The sequence below is a fragment of the Chlamydotis macqueenii genome, chromosome 6, assembly GCF_036417535.1.
Source record: "Chlamydotis macqueenii isolate bChlMac1 chromosome 6, bChlMac1.mat, whole genome shotgun sequence".
NCBI classification, from domain to species: Eukaryota; Metazoa; Chordata; class Aves; order Otidiformes; family Otididae; genus Chlamydotis; species Chlamydotis macqueenii.
The window spans coordinates 20,301,275-20,316,587 of NC_141561.1; the positions used below are offsets into that span (position 1 = coordinate 20,301,275).

At 39.9% G+C, this 15,313-nt stretch overlaps 2 protein-coding genes across 2 annotated transcripts in view; one reads left to right on the plus strand and one right to left on the minus strand.

Moving 5' to 3' along the window:
* Positions 1-15,313, minus strand: part of GALNT3 (polypeptide N-acetylgalactosaminyltransferase 3) — a 167,290-nt gene that overhangs the window by 99,979 nt on the left and 51,998 nt on the right. The gene's annotated exons all lie outside the window — the stretch shown is intronic.
* CSRNP3 (cysteine and serine rich nuclear protein 3) overlaps positions 9,771-15,313 on the plus strand; it is a 29,034-nt gene continuing 23,491 nt past the window's right edge. Inside the window, exon 1 of the mRNA XM_010119202.2 lies at positions 9,771-9,918. Within this exon, the coding sequence (XP_010117504.2) occupies positions 9,771-9,918 (148 nt within the window). The remainder of the gene's footprint in view (positions 9,919-15,313) is intronic.

Genomic DNA, 15,313 nt, shown 5'->3' on the forward strand with positions numbered 1-15,313 from the left:
AGAGGTGCATACTTCTTATTAGACCTGCAGCTCCTCTGTCAGCCTTCTGGAGGAGTTTTCAGCTTTGAATTATAAAGTGAACTGAAAGGCATTTTTAGACACATTTGTTATGATGCCAAATCCCTGCATCCATGAACTCCAGATTTTCTTTAGTATGACAAAAAAGATATGAGAATCAGCACTCAATTTTAACACAATCGGGGTGTAATTTTTAGCCAGTCTTCTTGTGGTCTGTAGCTTTACACATTTATGTTGTGGTAAGACCGTATATCATTCCTTCATCTGCCTTTGTGTCCAGTGCACAAAGGTACACATGTGCAGGTGAGTAAGGACCTATGTGTAAGTTTTGCTGGCCAAAAGTATGAAGTTACTATTGAAAAGACTGGCTGTAGTTGAATATGTGCTTTAAAAATCCTACCTTTTTAGAATCATAGAATCATAGAATGGTTAGGGTTGGAAGGGACCTTCAAAGGTCATCTAGTCCAACCCCCCTGCAAGGAGCAGGGACATCCCTGACTAGGTCAGGTTGCTCAGAGCCTCATCCAGCCTGACCTTGAACGTTTCCAGGGATGGGGCCTCCACCACCTTTCTGGGCAACCTGTTCCAGTGTTCTATAACTTGCATTGTAAAAAATTTTTTTCCTAATTTCTAATCTAAATCTACCCCCCTCTATTTTAAAACCATTACCTCTCGTCCTATCGCAACAGGCCCTACTGAACAGCCTCTCCCCATCTTTCTTGTAGGCCCCCTTGAGGTACTGGAAGACCGCTATCAGGTCTCCCCGGAGCCTCCTCTTCTGCAGGCTGAACAGCCCCAACTCTCTCAGCCTGTCCTCATAAGAGAGGTGCTCCAGCCCTTTTATCATCTTTGTGGCCCTCCTCTGGACCTTCTCCAACTGGTCCATGTCCTTCTTGTGCTGGGGGCTCCAGAACTGGACACAGTACTCCAGGTGGGGTCTCACCAGGGCAGAGTAGAGGGGGACAATCACCTCCCTCGACCTGCTGGCCACGCTTCTCTTGATGCAGCCCAGGATGCGGTTGGCCTTCTGGGCCGCAAGGGCGCATTGCCTGCTCATGTTAAGCTTCTCATCCACCAGCACTCCCAAGTCCTTCTCCTCAGGGCTGCTCTCAGTCCATTCCCTGCCCAGCCTGTATTTGTGCCTGGGATTGCCCTGACCCAGGTGCAGGACCTTGCACTTGGCCTGGTTGAACTTCATGAGGTTGGCACAGGCCCACCTCTCCAGCCTGTCAAGGTCCCTCTGGATGGCATCCCTCCCTTCCAGCGTGTCGACGGCACCACACAACTTGGTGAGGTTGTTAGTTATTGAAATTAGTTATTATTAGTTATTTTGAGGTTGTTATTGAAATTACTGTGAAGACTACTGGCTTACAGAGAAATGTTTTAGTTTATGGATTATGCACATTTTGTCTCTCTCCATAAAAATCAACCATCTCATTCTGTGATGCTGTGATGACTAAATTTGGGAGTTTGAAGTCTTAGCATAGCTGATCTTTTTGACTGATTTCTTAAGGAAATTAGGCTTATGCAGTTATGCTTTCTCTGTGCCTACCATATTGTCCGATATGTCTATCATATTTTCCTTATTAGTTTTTTTAATCTGTTACCTCATTTCAGCTGAGCTCGAAAGAGACATAGCAGGTCTTCTTTAAGTATTGTGCAAATGGGTGGTGAGGTGGAAAAGAGAGACAATGTTAGTTCACGCTAGTGAAAAAAAAAAATTGCACTGTGACTAAGCTCTTGATTATCAAAGTAACCACAAAGAGAAAAGCGTTACATCATGACCCCGGGAAGATCATCGGTGAACCACACTCCCTACTGTGCCTCAGGTCATCCCATGCAGAAGATGCAAATCTATAAAGAATCAAGTTCCTTTAGTTTGTCAGAGGTGTTTGGTTTTGTTTTTGTTTTGTAAACTTGGAATTAAATTCTACTTGTATTTTCTAGCTGATCACTGAGTAGCTTATCTTTATCTTGTGCTGTTCTTAGAAGAAAAGGTGAATTGTTAACTCTACATTTGTGTCAGTGCAGGAGGAATCTTATCAGTTCTTGTATTGTATAAATTCACTATTTCCTGCATTCAGTAATTTGTTGTGCATGTCAGGGTTTTTTTTGGTTAATTTCCCCCATCTGTGTATATTGTTGAAATAATATTGCTAAAAATCTTCAGGGTTTTTAAAATAAATGCATTGGTTTTCCGTGTTGAATAGATACACCGTGCACAGTGAAAAGTCAAAAAGCAAATAATAGAAACAAATACTAATTTTACTTCTTTTATTTTTAAGTGTCTTTTTTTTTTTTTGTGGGCCTGAATGCCTGCTTAGGACTTCTTGGGTGTGCATTAAAACCTGCGAATTGTAACTTTGTATGTTGGTTGCGTATTGCCCTTGATTTAGATTGAAATCTTGAATTAATATAGGCATAAAGCTATTGCTGAAGGTAGTAGTTTCAAAACATCACAGCCTTCCAGTAGATATTAATAATTTATATTTTCCAGTACAAGTAGTTTTCTTGACTCTATTATCCAGGGAGAAAGATGCACTTAAACATCTTTTCACTAATTTTGGCTTTGCTTGAGGCCAAGCCTTGAATGAAGTCATGATTTTACTCTCATGCCGTGGAGCTATATTAATTTCATTGGTGGCGATTGAATGTTGGCTCCTGCTGACCAAAATAGTTTTTATTTATAGGGGTCTATTTCATACACTCTTCCTGAAATATTTCTACTAAAGAAAATAGTAGCTGCTCTGGCATTTTTGAGCTGCCATTTAGTTTCTACCATTTTCTTTCAGTTTCCCAGTAGAAAAAAGCCACAAATAACCTCTTCAAGAAGTGTTTTGAGCTACCAGAGATGCCAATCTGTGACCACATTGCTACTAATACCTGTGCCAAATATTTATTTGGTGTCTTAAAAATGCACACAGCCCTGTGAGGGTATTAGAGAATTGAGTTAATGAAGTTCTTTGTAGTTTTACCATTTATTACAAAGATAAAACAAGATGTTATGGGAGATTTTTATGGTTTTGGTTTTTTTTAAAAAAGAGAAAAGAAAAAGGAAAAAAATAAAAAGCCTATCATCCCAAAATCTTTTGATTGGTTGCTTATAAGTTGTCAGATGCAAAGAACCAAGCTCATACCGTAAGTTTTAAATGACTTGTTACTGAAGTTGGAAGAATGTGATCCGACCATTGTAGTATCAGGGGGCTTCACGTGGGTTTCCACGTCTCCCTCACTGAAAACCTGAAGGCTCCTGGAGCTCCCAGATCTGTGTCAGCGCTTGCATAGACATAGGAGAAGGTATTCCTGCAGCCGTGCCTTTTCTTGAGTGGATGTGACAAGACAAAGGCATCAGGTTGGACAAAATCTTCTGCCAAGCTGGAATTTGAACACTGAATTAAGGAGAGGGAAGTTGAAACAGTCTCCATTAGGGAACGTGCTGAGCATGCCTATTGTGTAACACTGCAGCAGTACGAAAGCACAAATGGCTGCTGGCTGTGCACAGGCGGTTCTTTACTATCGCAGGGTTTGGTGCATAATGAGCTATGAGCATTTTTTCGTGCTACCTGTGCAGTGAATTCTAATTGACAATATTTATTAAGGGTTATTAAACATCTACACTAAACATGTATACATAATTAAATTTTACTGATATGTGACAAAAGAAAGCCTGTGTTAGTAGAGCAACAAAATTTGCAGAGCTAAAGAATAGATAATTGGCAAATAGCATAATTTTTGCCCTTTATTGTGTATTTGTTTTGATATCCAAAGTAATGTATATTTACACTTCAGAGATGCCTGTTGAAGCTGAGAATACATTTCACAAGGATACTGTGGATGGTCTAACTGTATTTGGGCTGCATTCTGCTTCACAAATTAGTTCTGCTGAGAAGCTGAGTATATGAGTACAACTGATCCGCTTCTGCTGATTGTGCTGGCTCGTTCAAAGCGAGCTGAGCTAATGCAAATCCGTAGCTGTATGTTCAGATGCGTAGCGTAGATTAATACCTGCTGCATGGTAACGCTCAACTTCAAGGACACTCGTATTTTTTTATATCTGCATTGTTTACTGTCTGGTTTATAACTGGCCTCCAGTGATCATGACAGCGCATGGCTTTGCTCTTTCATGTATATTTCTCTCAAACAGTGAAGGAAACTTGAGATTCACTGGTTTTGGATCAGAGTCCAACTTCTGTAGGAAAGGAGGTATTTTATAATCTGTTACTTAAGCCTTCAGTCCCTTCTCTTTTTTTCTCTCTGCAGTTTTACCTCTTCCATTGTTCAGCCCTTATTGTCGTTTTCAAAATGTGACTAATTTAGGCAAGTTTTCATGTGTTTAGGCACATCTTCGACACTTGGAAGATGTTTCCACTAAAAATTTCAAGTCTTTTCCTTAGAGTTATTGGGAGTGAGAGTGCTTTTCAACCACTGTAGTTGCAAGATTTTAAAAAATTATTATTATTATTTTTAACAAAAATAAAATAGTTTGTCTCTTTTCACTTTTTAAATATTTTTGCCAAGTTTAAACAAATGTGAAGGGGTGGATAAAACTTGCAAAGGAGATGAGAGAAAACAGGCAGAAAGTGAGAGAATAAAAGCAAGCTCTTAATGTTCCTCTTTCCAGAAGAACATATTTCGAGGTCAGAATAGCCAGCATAATTGATTCCTGCCAGAGGCAGTATGAATTTATATCTTTACCCTTGACTTGACTTTTAGCCTGTATTTATTTAGGCATCTAAATTGTTGTAGCCATTTCTTTTGACCATCCCCTTGGCAGTCTCATTGTTGACACTTATACTTCACTTCCTCCGCGTTTGAAGTCATAATGGCTGGAAATATTTGTGAAAGAAAGTGTGTAGGCTACAACTAAATACTGTGTCACTCTAATTCCAAGTGTTAATGTGTTCTCAGTTAAAGCAAGCATTGTGTAGTATGAAATATATTTCCTCATAGGGAAGTTCTGACTAAATATTTAAGTTGTGATCTTGACATTACGTTAGCTGTGATATGCAAACTTAAAGTTTTAAAGATGTAATTAAGGATGTTAAGAGAGCTAAGTTGATTTTAAGGTGACCAAAAGATAAATTAAAGGAATCCAGTTGCCTTTTGTTGAAGAGAAGAGGGATCAATGTTCAGAAAAAGAATTTTGAAAATGAACAGGCCAAGCTAACGTTCCCCCAGAGATCCTATTATTTAATACGTCTGCTTTGCTTTTCAAGCATTTCCTTTTAAAGTGTTTTAGAATTGATCAGAATCCCATTCTGTTTGAGGACGAGGCAAAATTACAGCTCCAGTTTACTGATGCAGAGGTTTAGGATCATACTGTGGCAAGGAGCGTCTGTTCCCTGGCAGTGTCAAGATGGCTGTAAAATACCCTGTCCTTCCAATGACTCTCTTCAAGCAGAAATAATTTTTTTTTTTTTTTTTAAATCTAGTAAGGATAGACTGTGGTCATTGAAGACCACAGGTCTTTTACTTCTGAGTAGAGTTTCAGGATTAGTCCCTAAGTCATGTCCCCTTGATGAAATACGAAGCAAGGCAGCTAGAGGTTAGATGCTTGAGAGTTAAATGTTTTAATCCCCACAGCTCAGCTGTTTGCTATCGAAGCTCTGTGTGCTCCAGTCACAATCCAGTGCCCTCTCCTGAAGGCAGGCGCATAAACCTTCCCTTTCAAGAACAGTTCATAGGTCACTCTTAATCTTAAAATATCTTTCTTGTGAAGATCTGCTGCTGGATGGGTTTCCTGTAACTTACACAGTAGTTTAACAGCTAAGGAACTCACCAGGATGCTGGAGAGCTGAATCTGTTGTTCAGTAATTGCTGCCTGTAAGCTATAGGTTAGCAGAGAGCACCCTAGTCCTCTGCTTAGGTGGAGACCGTTTCACTACATAGAAAATGATGCCAAGATTCAGAGTCCAAAGAGGATGCATAGGTAGCATGCCAAGTGCTGTACTGTATTAACCGGCCTTTGGGTACGTGAACAGTCACGCACGGGTTTGGGCCTGGCCCAACCTTTCCATCCCTTTTCCTTTTCAACATGCTCTGCACTCGTACTGCATTTTCCTTTTGTCCTTAGACACCTTTCTTGGAAGAACACCAAGTTTCAGGCTCCCTGGGAGACCCGGACGTGAAGTTATTCAAGCATCTCAAATCTCTGTTAACTTCTGGGTATATGCAGAAGCAGCCGTTTTGCTAGGGGAACTGCAAAGTGAGCAAGTGAGACCCTGGAAAAGCTCAGATGCTTTTGAAGAAGGCAGTTTGGTGATAGGTGGACAGAGTCTTCTAGGAAAGGACTTTTGATTTGATGACCAGTTAAAGACAAGGGAATTGGAGTATCTTAGAAGTTACTGTTTTCTTGATTTAAAGCAGCTGTTTCTCAGCCAGCTGACAGTAATCAACCATTTATATGCCCCTGTGCCCTCGCAGGGGGTAGACTGAGCAGATGTAACTGTGACTGGTGGTGGCTGTGCTGTGTTGTGTGGCAACGTGTACCTGTCAAGGTTGCACATGGCTCACCCTGCTTTTCTTTTCTGGCCCTAAGGAATCTGGCACCAGTTCCCACAGCAGGCTCAAGACCGCTGTATCGGGGACCAGGGCTCCCCATGCATTGCTCTCAAGAGTTGGATGCCTTCTGACGGGAATCCATGTCTTGTTCTGGGAATGATTAACTCAGAACTGGAAAGAATCTGTTTGAATAGTAACAGGTTTTCATACCTGTACAGTGTTCTGCGCGCTTTCTCTTCCTTGTTCTGGCTGATGAACACTTTAGTTACCACATTAGAAGTGGAGTAGCGTCAGCAGGAGGCTGTGCCGCTTTGGGGAGCTCCGCAGGGGCAGGCTGTTAAGGGTTGCACAGCTGTGAGATTGAGACAGTGGGCAGTATCACAGTGGGTACTTTTGGCAACTGGAGCAATCGGACAAACGGCTCAGCACTGGGATGCGTAACTCAGTGCTGCCACTCCGTTTTCATCTCCATCGCCATGCCCTCTCTGCACATCCCCCAAGTATAAATGCATTTCCTAATTCCGTACAGGATCAGCAGGTGTACTGCACCTCCCTTGTAATGTAATCGCTATTGGTAATTGAAATGGAAATGTCACTGTAAAACAGCAAGAAGACCTCAGTGACTTCTGTTCAGCTATTTTCACTTTGTGGGGAATACCTGTATGTGTGCAGTTCTATCTAGTGCACCATGCTGCTAGACACTGGCACGCTTCTGCTGCTGTTTGCTGTCCAAAATAGCGTAAAGACTGAAAGTGCTATGATTTTGAAGTTTCAGGAGTTGTGTTTTGTTGTGGGTTTTTTCCTGCAGTAAACTAACATGAAACTTGTTGCCTCAGGAGAGCAAGGCAAATGGATTTATAAGAGGCTGTGCACTGTCGTGTAGCAACATTTCAGTCTGATGCTTGGGGGAGATTGACAGCAAGGATGAGGAAGCAGAGCCATGGATCTGCAGTGGTTGTGGCCGGATTGCTCATCCCATTGCTTTCCGCTGAAGCGTTAAATACTGACTGCTGCTGGAGACAAGATATTAAATTTAGTGCAATCATGGGTGTGTTTCTCAGAGCTTTTGCTTCCTAAGAGGTGAATGAACTCCCTTATTATACAACTTCTGTTCTACTCCTTGTAATTAAGTAATATCCTAAAAAATGTTATATAATATGTCTGTCATTTCTAGTTTTGACTTACAAAGACAAGTTTAAACCTGCCCTTAACTCCCTCCTGCTGTGCTTAGGAACTGGCAGACAATGTAAAATGCTTTGTCAGCAAAGCAAACCAAGTAATTAGAACTGACTTTCTGTTGCACTGGGTTGAAACCATGATATTCTTGCCACTTCAATCCCAGGATTTCCTGTAGACTGACTTCAGTGTTTGCTGAATTATGATTTTGGATTAGTCCTAAAGTCTCTGGTGAGCCCATCAATTTTTTTTTTTTTTTTATTTTTCTGGTAGCACTCTTGCCCCATATATCCACCCTTATCCTGTTCTAGCTTTGTCTCAGGCCAAAAGGTCATTGCAAACCCGTTCACACTGTCACTTTACTTTTACCTGGAAGGGTGTTGGGGCTTGAAGGGAGCTGTAGGATACATAGTAGATAATGAAAGGACTTGGTACTAGACCAGGTGTGAGCAAAGATATGAGAAGATCTACTTAAGTGCTGTTCTTGCAGGGTCAGAACATAGCAGTTACTTCACTGAGACTACCTCTATATTAATTAAAAAGACTAAAAAGATGCAGGCTAAGGAGAGCATTCTCTGGCTTCTGCTGCCAAGTGGCAGGATATGGTTCTTGCCCACAGTAGCTAAGCTGTTAGCCCTCTGCCAAAACCCAGGTGCCTTCATCCAGCCTGCCTGCTGGGAATGGTTCTGGCACCTGCTTCATCCTGCATTGTCCAAGAGAATGCAAGGTTGCCTGGGCCAAAACCCTGAAATGTGCTAATTGTTAAACAGTATGGCCAGTACTGGAGTCTGCCTTAACCTTGTCTGTCTTACTAGTAGGCATTTAGCCCAGCATATGTTAGTTTCCTGACAGTTTTTTGTTGTTTTTTTTTTTTTTTGTTTGTTTGTTTTTTTAACATATAACCCTAGAAATGTTTGTTGGAAGGGGGCTCTGGGGGTTACCTACTCCAGCTTCCTGCATGGAGCAGAATGCACCTGGCTCAGAATTAATGAGTTGTAAAGGTAGCTGCAGGGATTTTAAAAGTTGTTTCAGTGAGGACTACATTTTTTTTTGGTGTGTTTTCAGTGGGATTTCAGAACCCTGTAGTAAGCCCATAGCACTAGGCTGTGTATCCTACTTCGTGAGTCTAGCATGTCATCAATCCCAGACAAACTTTTTGCCTGGATGAATATCAGCGCTCCTTGCCTCTGCAGTGCTGCGGGCAGCGTGGTGGCAGCTGCGTGTCCTTTGAGCAAGCTCCAGCTGTCCTTGGTCTCTCCTCAGTTAAGGGTGCACTTTCTCCTTAATTATGTGCAATTCATATTTCTACCTCTGCTGCTAAATTTCTGCTTGAATACTTTGCTTTATAATCTTCTACTCAACCTCAGGAGTATATTAGGCATCTCATTTCTTAATGTGGTAAGGAGAGAGTTTGGAAGGCAATTAGTGTCTCTGACTGGAGTGGGGAATTCCAGGCATTTATTGAGTGTTAAATTGGTATATGGTCTTTGTTCCTTCATTGTCTTTTATCTGTCTGTAATACTGGAATTATCAGATGGATTTCTTATAAGGGTGATGTAAACACCGATTAGATCACATATATTTGGCAATGGGAACTGTACTGTTCTTAATGATTTCTTCTTATTTAATTTCATCCCTGGCTGTGAACATTTCTTCCTCCTGTGGCAGCCAAGGGAGGGACCAAGTGAGGGTGTTTGAAAAGAAACTCCCATTTTTTCCTTGTTTGAAATTTCACAATATAACCTAGAAATCAGAGATACTATTGACATCAAAATGGGAAAAATACTGTCTGAAAGCAATGTTACACATTATTCTAGCTAAGTAACCCATCTCCATACGTGTCAAGCTAGAGTATGATTTTTGATAGCTTTTTTTCTTTCCTATGGCTTCACTATCTCCTAATTAATTATATCTGATTTCATACTAAATAGTTATTTAAGACCAGAAGTGGCAACTTATTGGTACTTCTAACTAAAAGTTACTTTGGATGTTACGACTGCATATTCTGCAGTTTGATGTTTCAGTACCTTGCTGCCTCTGTTCCTGTTGCAGGTGCATGTGACAGCATTGCAGCGATGAGTGGAATTTTAAAGAGGAAGTTTGAAGAAGTTGATGGCTCCTCACCTTGTTCCTCTGTGCGGGAATCAGATGATGACATTTCTAGCAGTGAAAGTGCTGACAGTGGTGATAGTGTCAATCCATCCACTTCTAATCATTTTACCCGTAAGTATGAAAGTTGTGTATCTAAGTAATTCTTTCTATTCCTCAAAACAAAATAAATTTTATGATTAGCTAAATATGAAGATTTTAAATTGAACAAGTGGTAAAATGGACTGTCTGTGGTGTTCCGTTTGTGACTTGCTCAAAATGACTTAGCAAACTTGCACTCTTTTGCCTGTTGTTAACTGTATAAAACTATTTGTCATTGTAAAAAATCCAAGTCACTTGGAAGCCCCAAACACCTGTTTGCTGTTTGGATTATGTAGCTGTTTGTAGTTAATATTGGGGTTGTGTTGAAGGTATTTCAAACAGGTACTGCAGGGAAGGTGCTTTAAGAAGGTTTCTTTATTTTCCTTAGAGAACTGTAGTGCAGCTGTCAGCTATCTCTACTATTGTATTAGTAAGAGTTATTCTCCAAACAAAATAATAAGCTTTCTTTTATTTGGAATTCAGGAATGTTGTGTATGGGACCCATTATTGCAATGTTTGATTATTCATATAGGAGAGGTGTCTCTGTACTAAGCAATGGTTTTGTGCATAGGTAAGAATTTGTTTTTAAGTTAACAAAGTTAGGTAGACTATGTGTGCAGTGCATGTATCTAGGAAGAACGAATTTATGGTTTATATTTGTAGTTTATGATGCTTGTTTCAGGTGTTTATACTGTTTTAATAGTGAACTGCATGTTTTAGAAAGCAGAGGTTTGCCTCCTTTCAACTCTGTTGGATATAGATCTCTCCACTGGAGTTAGTGGCTATAAAGCTATTTTCTTGAGACTGTGGGCCACGGAGTAGGTGAGGGTCCTCATCACTGCCATACACAATGTGATCCTTAAAAATGTGTGATTTAGATTATGTCTAGAAATCGTATTTGTATCATGTAATATGAATGTTCTTATAATTGATTTGTCTACCAAATGCTGCTGTGCAGTTTGAGCTACGGTTTGGATGTGAGGGTCCAAATCCTCTTTGCTTTAGAGTGGAACGCTCCTGTGCAAAGGGTTACACAGGCACAACATTGAAATGTGTTTGCATGTAGCAGTCTTGATGTGGTGTATTATATTTAGGATACAGTACTAGCAGGGACCTATTTTATTGAAATGCCACAAAAGACTGAGTGATCCAGTAAATCTCTTGAGTAGTATTAAGAAATAGTGTGGTGACAATGTTATCTGCATGCTGATCTTTTAACTTTTGCGTCTGTTTAAGGACTTAGATGATTATTCATCATAGACTGAAAGCAGTCCTTTTATATCAAACAGTCATTGCCACCCACATAGAGGACAGCAGTTTTATTGTGAATGCATGGATAATACAAAGGCTAGTAATTCAATTTAAATACAGATGTGTTTATTGATCAGTTGGTGATACGGAAATAGAGTAAATTGTTTGCATGTGCATTGATAGTATGTTTTAAGAAGTATTGCCTTTAGTATAGATGCAGCAGCCTAAAATCCAAAAAATCAGTATAGAATAATCTCAGTATTAGAGGAGGCTGGTTTGGGAAGAAAAGAATTGAGCTGGCCTTGGTCCTGTATTTGAGTAGGCAAATTTCAAGGTCCTCAAGGAAAAGACTTTTGAAGACGTTTCTGTGTCACTGGAATGTGGCATCCTTCAGTGTCTAACTGCACTGTGGAGTACTTGCAGGAGCCTGATAAAGGTGTTAATTTTTTATTGGTGAGAAGATAGAAGATGTTGATGCTCAGCTGAAGTATAGAATGGGAAGGCGGGTTTATCCCTACCTAATTATTTGCATCTTCCATCCAGGCTCTCTTCCAGTGTGCGTCATTATTTTGTACCTTTACCAAGGACAGTGCATGTTGCACCTGATGGGGAAGTCAGATTTTGTTAATTCGTTGTATGAAAGCATATCAGTTACTTACATGCTTATACAGTCAACATCTACCAATTGAGCATTGTTAGAAAAATCGCTAGTTAGCTAGTTTTAGGCAGATCTGCTATATTTAGAAGCAACTCCGCACTAAAAACGTGAGTCTTAGTGATGATATATGATAGTAAAAGTTAATATGTGTTTGCAATAAAAAGTAATCATGTTTATATTTAAAATAAATGCAAAGGAGTAAAGATACTTGACAAATGGTGAAATATGTTTTTAATTTGATAACTGACTATCTCTAGGAAAAAAAACATTTTTTGTTGAGATTGGTTTTTATTTTGTTTTATTCTTTTCACTTTCTCGTGAGTCTCCATGTGTTTTGATTCTGGAAAGCATATTTTACTTGGACAATTGGTGAAATTTTTATACACATAGGATTTGTTTTCATTTTGGTTTATATCGGTTAGTTGACATAAGTTGTGTGCATGATGTTGAATGCTCTTCAGGGCAAGAGCATTTTCTTTGTATGCACTTAGATTTTTTTTTTTTTTTTAACTTCTACATTTAAAAAAAATATTTGAAAAAGCATATTTTTGAATTCTAGGAAGTGATAAGAAATTAACTGATCCCACTGAAGTACTTGGCCTTGTCAAAGCAGAATATGTGGAAATTGTCAATATTCATGTCTCATGAATACAGGTGTCTTTCTGAGCTACTAAGTGATACTCACTTAAAAACTACATGCAGATGTGTTGTACAGTAACGAAACTGTTAACAAGGTACATTGCAAGGTTTTTTGTTCATTCTTTAAACACGTTTATCTCCCAGAATAAAAGGTAAGAGAGCTTTCCTATGAATATTTGAATCTGTATTTTTACAGACATGTAGAAAGAAAGAGATCTGTGAGACGTTTCAGTAAAGGGACTGAAAAGAGCCAGTGTAGAAGAAAAGCTGGCCAGTTTTCTCAGTCTATTGAGGTAATTTCAGTTTGATTCACCAGGCCGTTAGTCTCAGCACAGATTTACCTTAATGGATGCCAGGGCACGTTACTGACCAGTCCACATACCCGTCCCATTCTATGGCCCCTCCTCTGTATCAGAAAGAGGGATGTTCGTCTTCAGGTAGCAATCCAAGCACGCATATACTGTATTAGTCAGGACTAAGAGTATTTATTCCCTTTTTCCTTAGAGGTACATGTAATACAGAGTGGGCACATACTCTTTGGAATTGCCCTTCAGGATGTCAGTACAACGGCCTGACAGTTCCTGTGATGGTGTGTGCTGGGGGATTCTTCCTGCCCTGTGAATGTACCTGCCCATAAGTGCTTCATCTATTTTTCTGATAAAGAAAAAAATCCGAGTTCAAGTTGCAGAATTGCATGCAGTTGAAAGACCTGGGAAGACCTCATCATGCCCAGCACTTTGGTGCTGGTAAAAACTCCCCATACCACATTAATCACAGGCACATCTCTTAGGAAACACACTTTGAGGAGCTGCTGCTTTCTTCTGCCATTTCCAGTTCAGCGTAGCGAAGCTGAGCTGTCAGAGTAATGCCTTTATTGCAGAGGCAGGTGACATCTCCAGCACCAGCTCATCTGACAAAGTGGTCTTTGTCAACAGGAGGTAGACCCACTGCACAGTCTAGTTTATATTCTCCATCAATTATCTGTATCTTGTCATTAACATTATCACTGTCATTCACAAGGTTATCCTGCAGCCGGTCATAATCATAGGTCCTGTCATTGTGCTAATTAGGGTACTGTCTTTAAGAGTGTTGGATGCTTTAGATTCATTATGAATGTGGCTGGTCAGTAACGGTTCTGAGAAAACACTTCGGTCTCTAAATGCTCTCACCATCTTTTGATTTTACTGTTAAATGTAATGAGGAACTTGAAAATACAAGTACATCCCCATTGCACTTCTTTCCGTATGCCCTTAAAAGTATTGTTTCGAATATTCTAGAGTCGCTAACAGTGCCTCATCTGTGAGGAAAGATTGCTATGCAGAACTTGGAAGAAGTATCAAATCCTTTGGAATCTTTAGGAAGGTCTGGCTTCTCTTAAATTATCTTTATGTGAAGGATAAAGTTTTATTTGGTGTGATGTCAGTAGCACGAAGCATTGCCTGAGCTTTCAGCTTAAGCTGTGTGTTTGGTTGCTGGTTAATGATAGAAATCTGAATTAGTTAGAAGTGGTGATGCTGGCTTATTATGCGAAAACACTTAGAAGGTGCAGCTAAATGCAGGCATTCTTTTTTCGTGGCATCTTGCAATTCTTTATATTCCCTGCAAGCAGATTTGTAATTTCCTTGTTAATGAGGACTACGTTCTTGTTGTTACTTATTAGCTCATGTTATGAAATGCAAAGAGGTTGAGAGATTCTCATTTTTTTTAAAAAAATAAATTGACTCACCTGGGCAGTAAAAATCAAGAAATGCAAAGAAATTCTGTGAAATGTATTGCAATGTCTTTGCTCAAATACTCATACAGAATGACGGGGCAGGGTATCCCATGACAAGATCTTGTGTGCTATCTTTCTTCTGGAATAATGGCTATTATAGAGGGAGGTTTAAAAAAATGTAAAGAGGGGATAGGAGGAGGGCTACCACTGGTTTTTACAGAGATTTGTGCAGCTACTTCTATTTCTTTATTTTTGAAAAGTTTTCTCCTATAAATTAGTGCATCTCCTATATTATACAAACAGAGGGGCAGTTTTTGCCTTACATGATGTTTTTGTTGGCTTAGATAACATATAAACAATTTTTTTTTGTTGAAGATGTTTATGACAGATATGCAAAATACATTTGCAAATGCACAGTCACAGACAGCTGAACGGGTGGTTGTGCTTGTATCAAATGGCTATTCACAGAAGTCACCCAATGGATGGGACAAAGGATTGTCTGTAGTGTCTTAGGAGAGTTCAGCAAATACAGTTGTTACAGATGTGTGTTCTGCAAGGACCCATGGTAGCGACTTTACTCCCCACACCTCTCGAAGCTGGGGCCAAGGTCAGAAATAATGAAATGAAAATATGAAACAGCAGCTGGCATTTAGAGTAAATGGTGAGGCAGAGAGCAGTTAATCATCTCCATTTCTCCCCGCAGACTGATTTTATTTGCAGAATGGAGAAACTGAGCTAGTATAATGCATGTCACGGAAAAGTGCTCTGGAGATAGAGGGTGCTGAGGAAGTAAATGTAAAGCTTTCAGTGAAGTTTTAGCAGTAAAATTCCAGCTTTTAGCACGCATCCCAAGAATTCAGCATTTCTGTGAGATTTGAGACAAAACTCTGACAGTGAGGTAAAATGTTAACTAAAGTATGAATGAAAAACCCTTCCTGTTCAGATCAAACTTGTCTGTGAGCTAGTATTTTTCAAAAACCTTTTCAAATGTAACATTAAAAAAAGTAGCATTAGGCAAGCGTTCCCATTGAGCCCCTCCTGTGAGGTGAAGTTAGCTTTGGCTTTGCCCAAGAAGAAGTTACCAGAAGGAGGGAGCAGTGAAACACTACTAGGGTAGGTGTTGCTGTTCCACAGCATTGTACCTGTCATGTCTAATTTCTGCTACT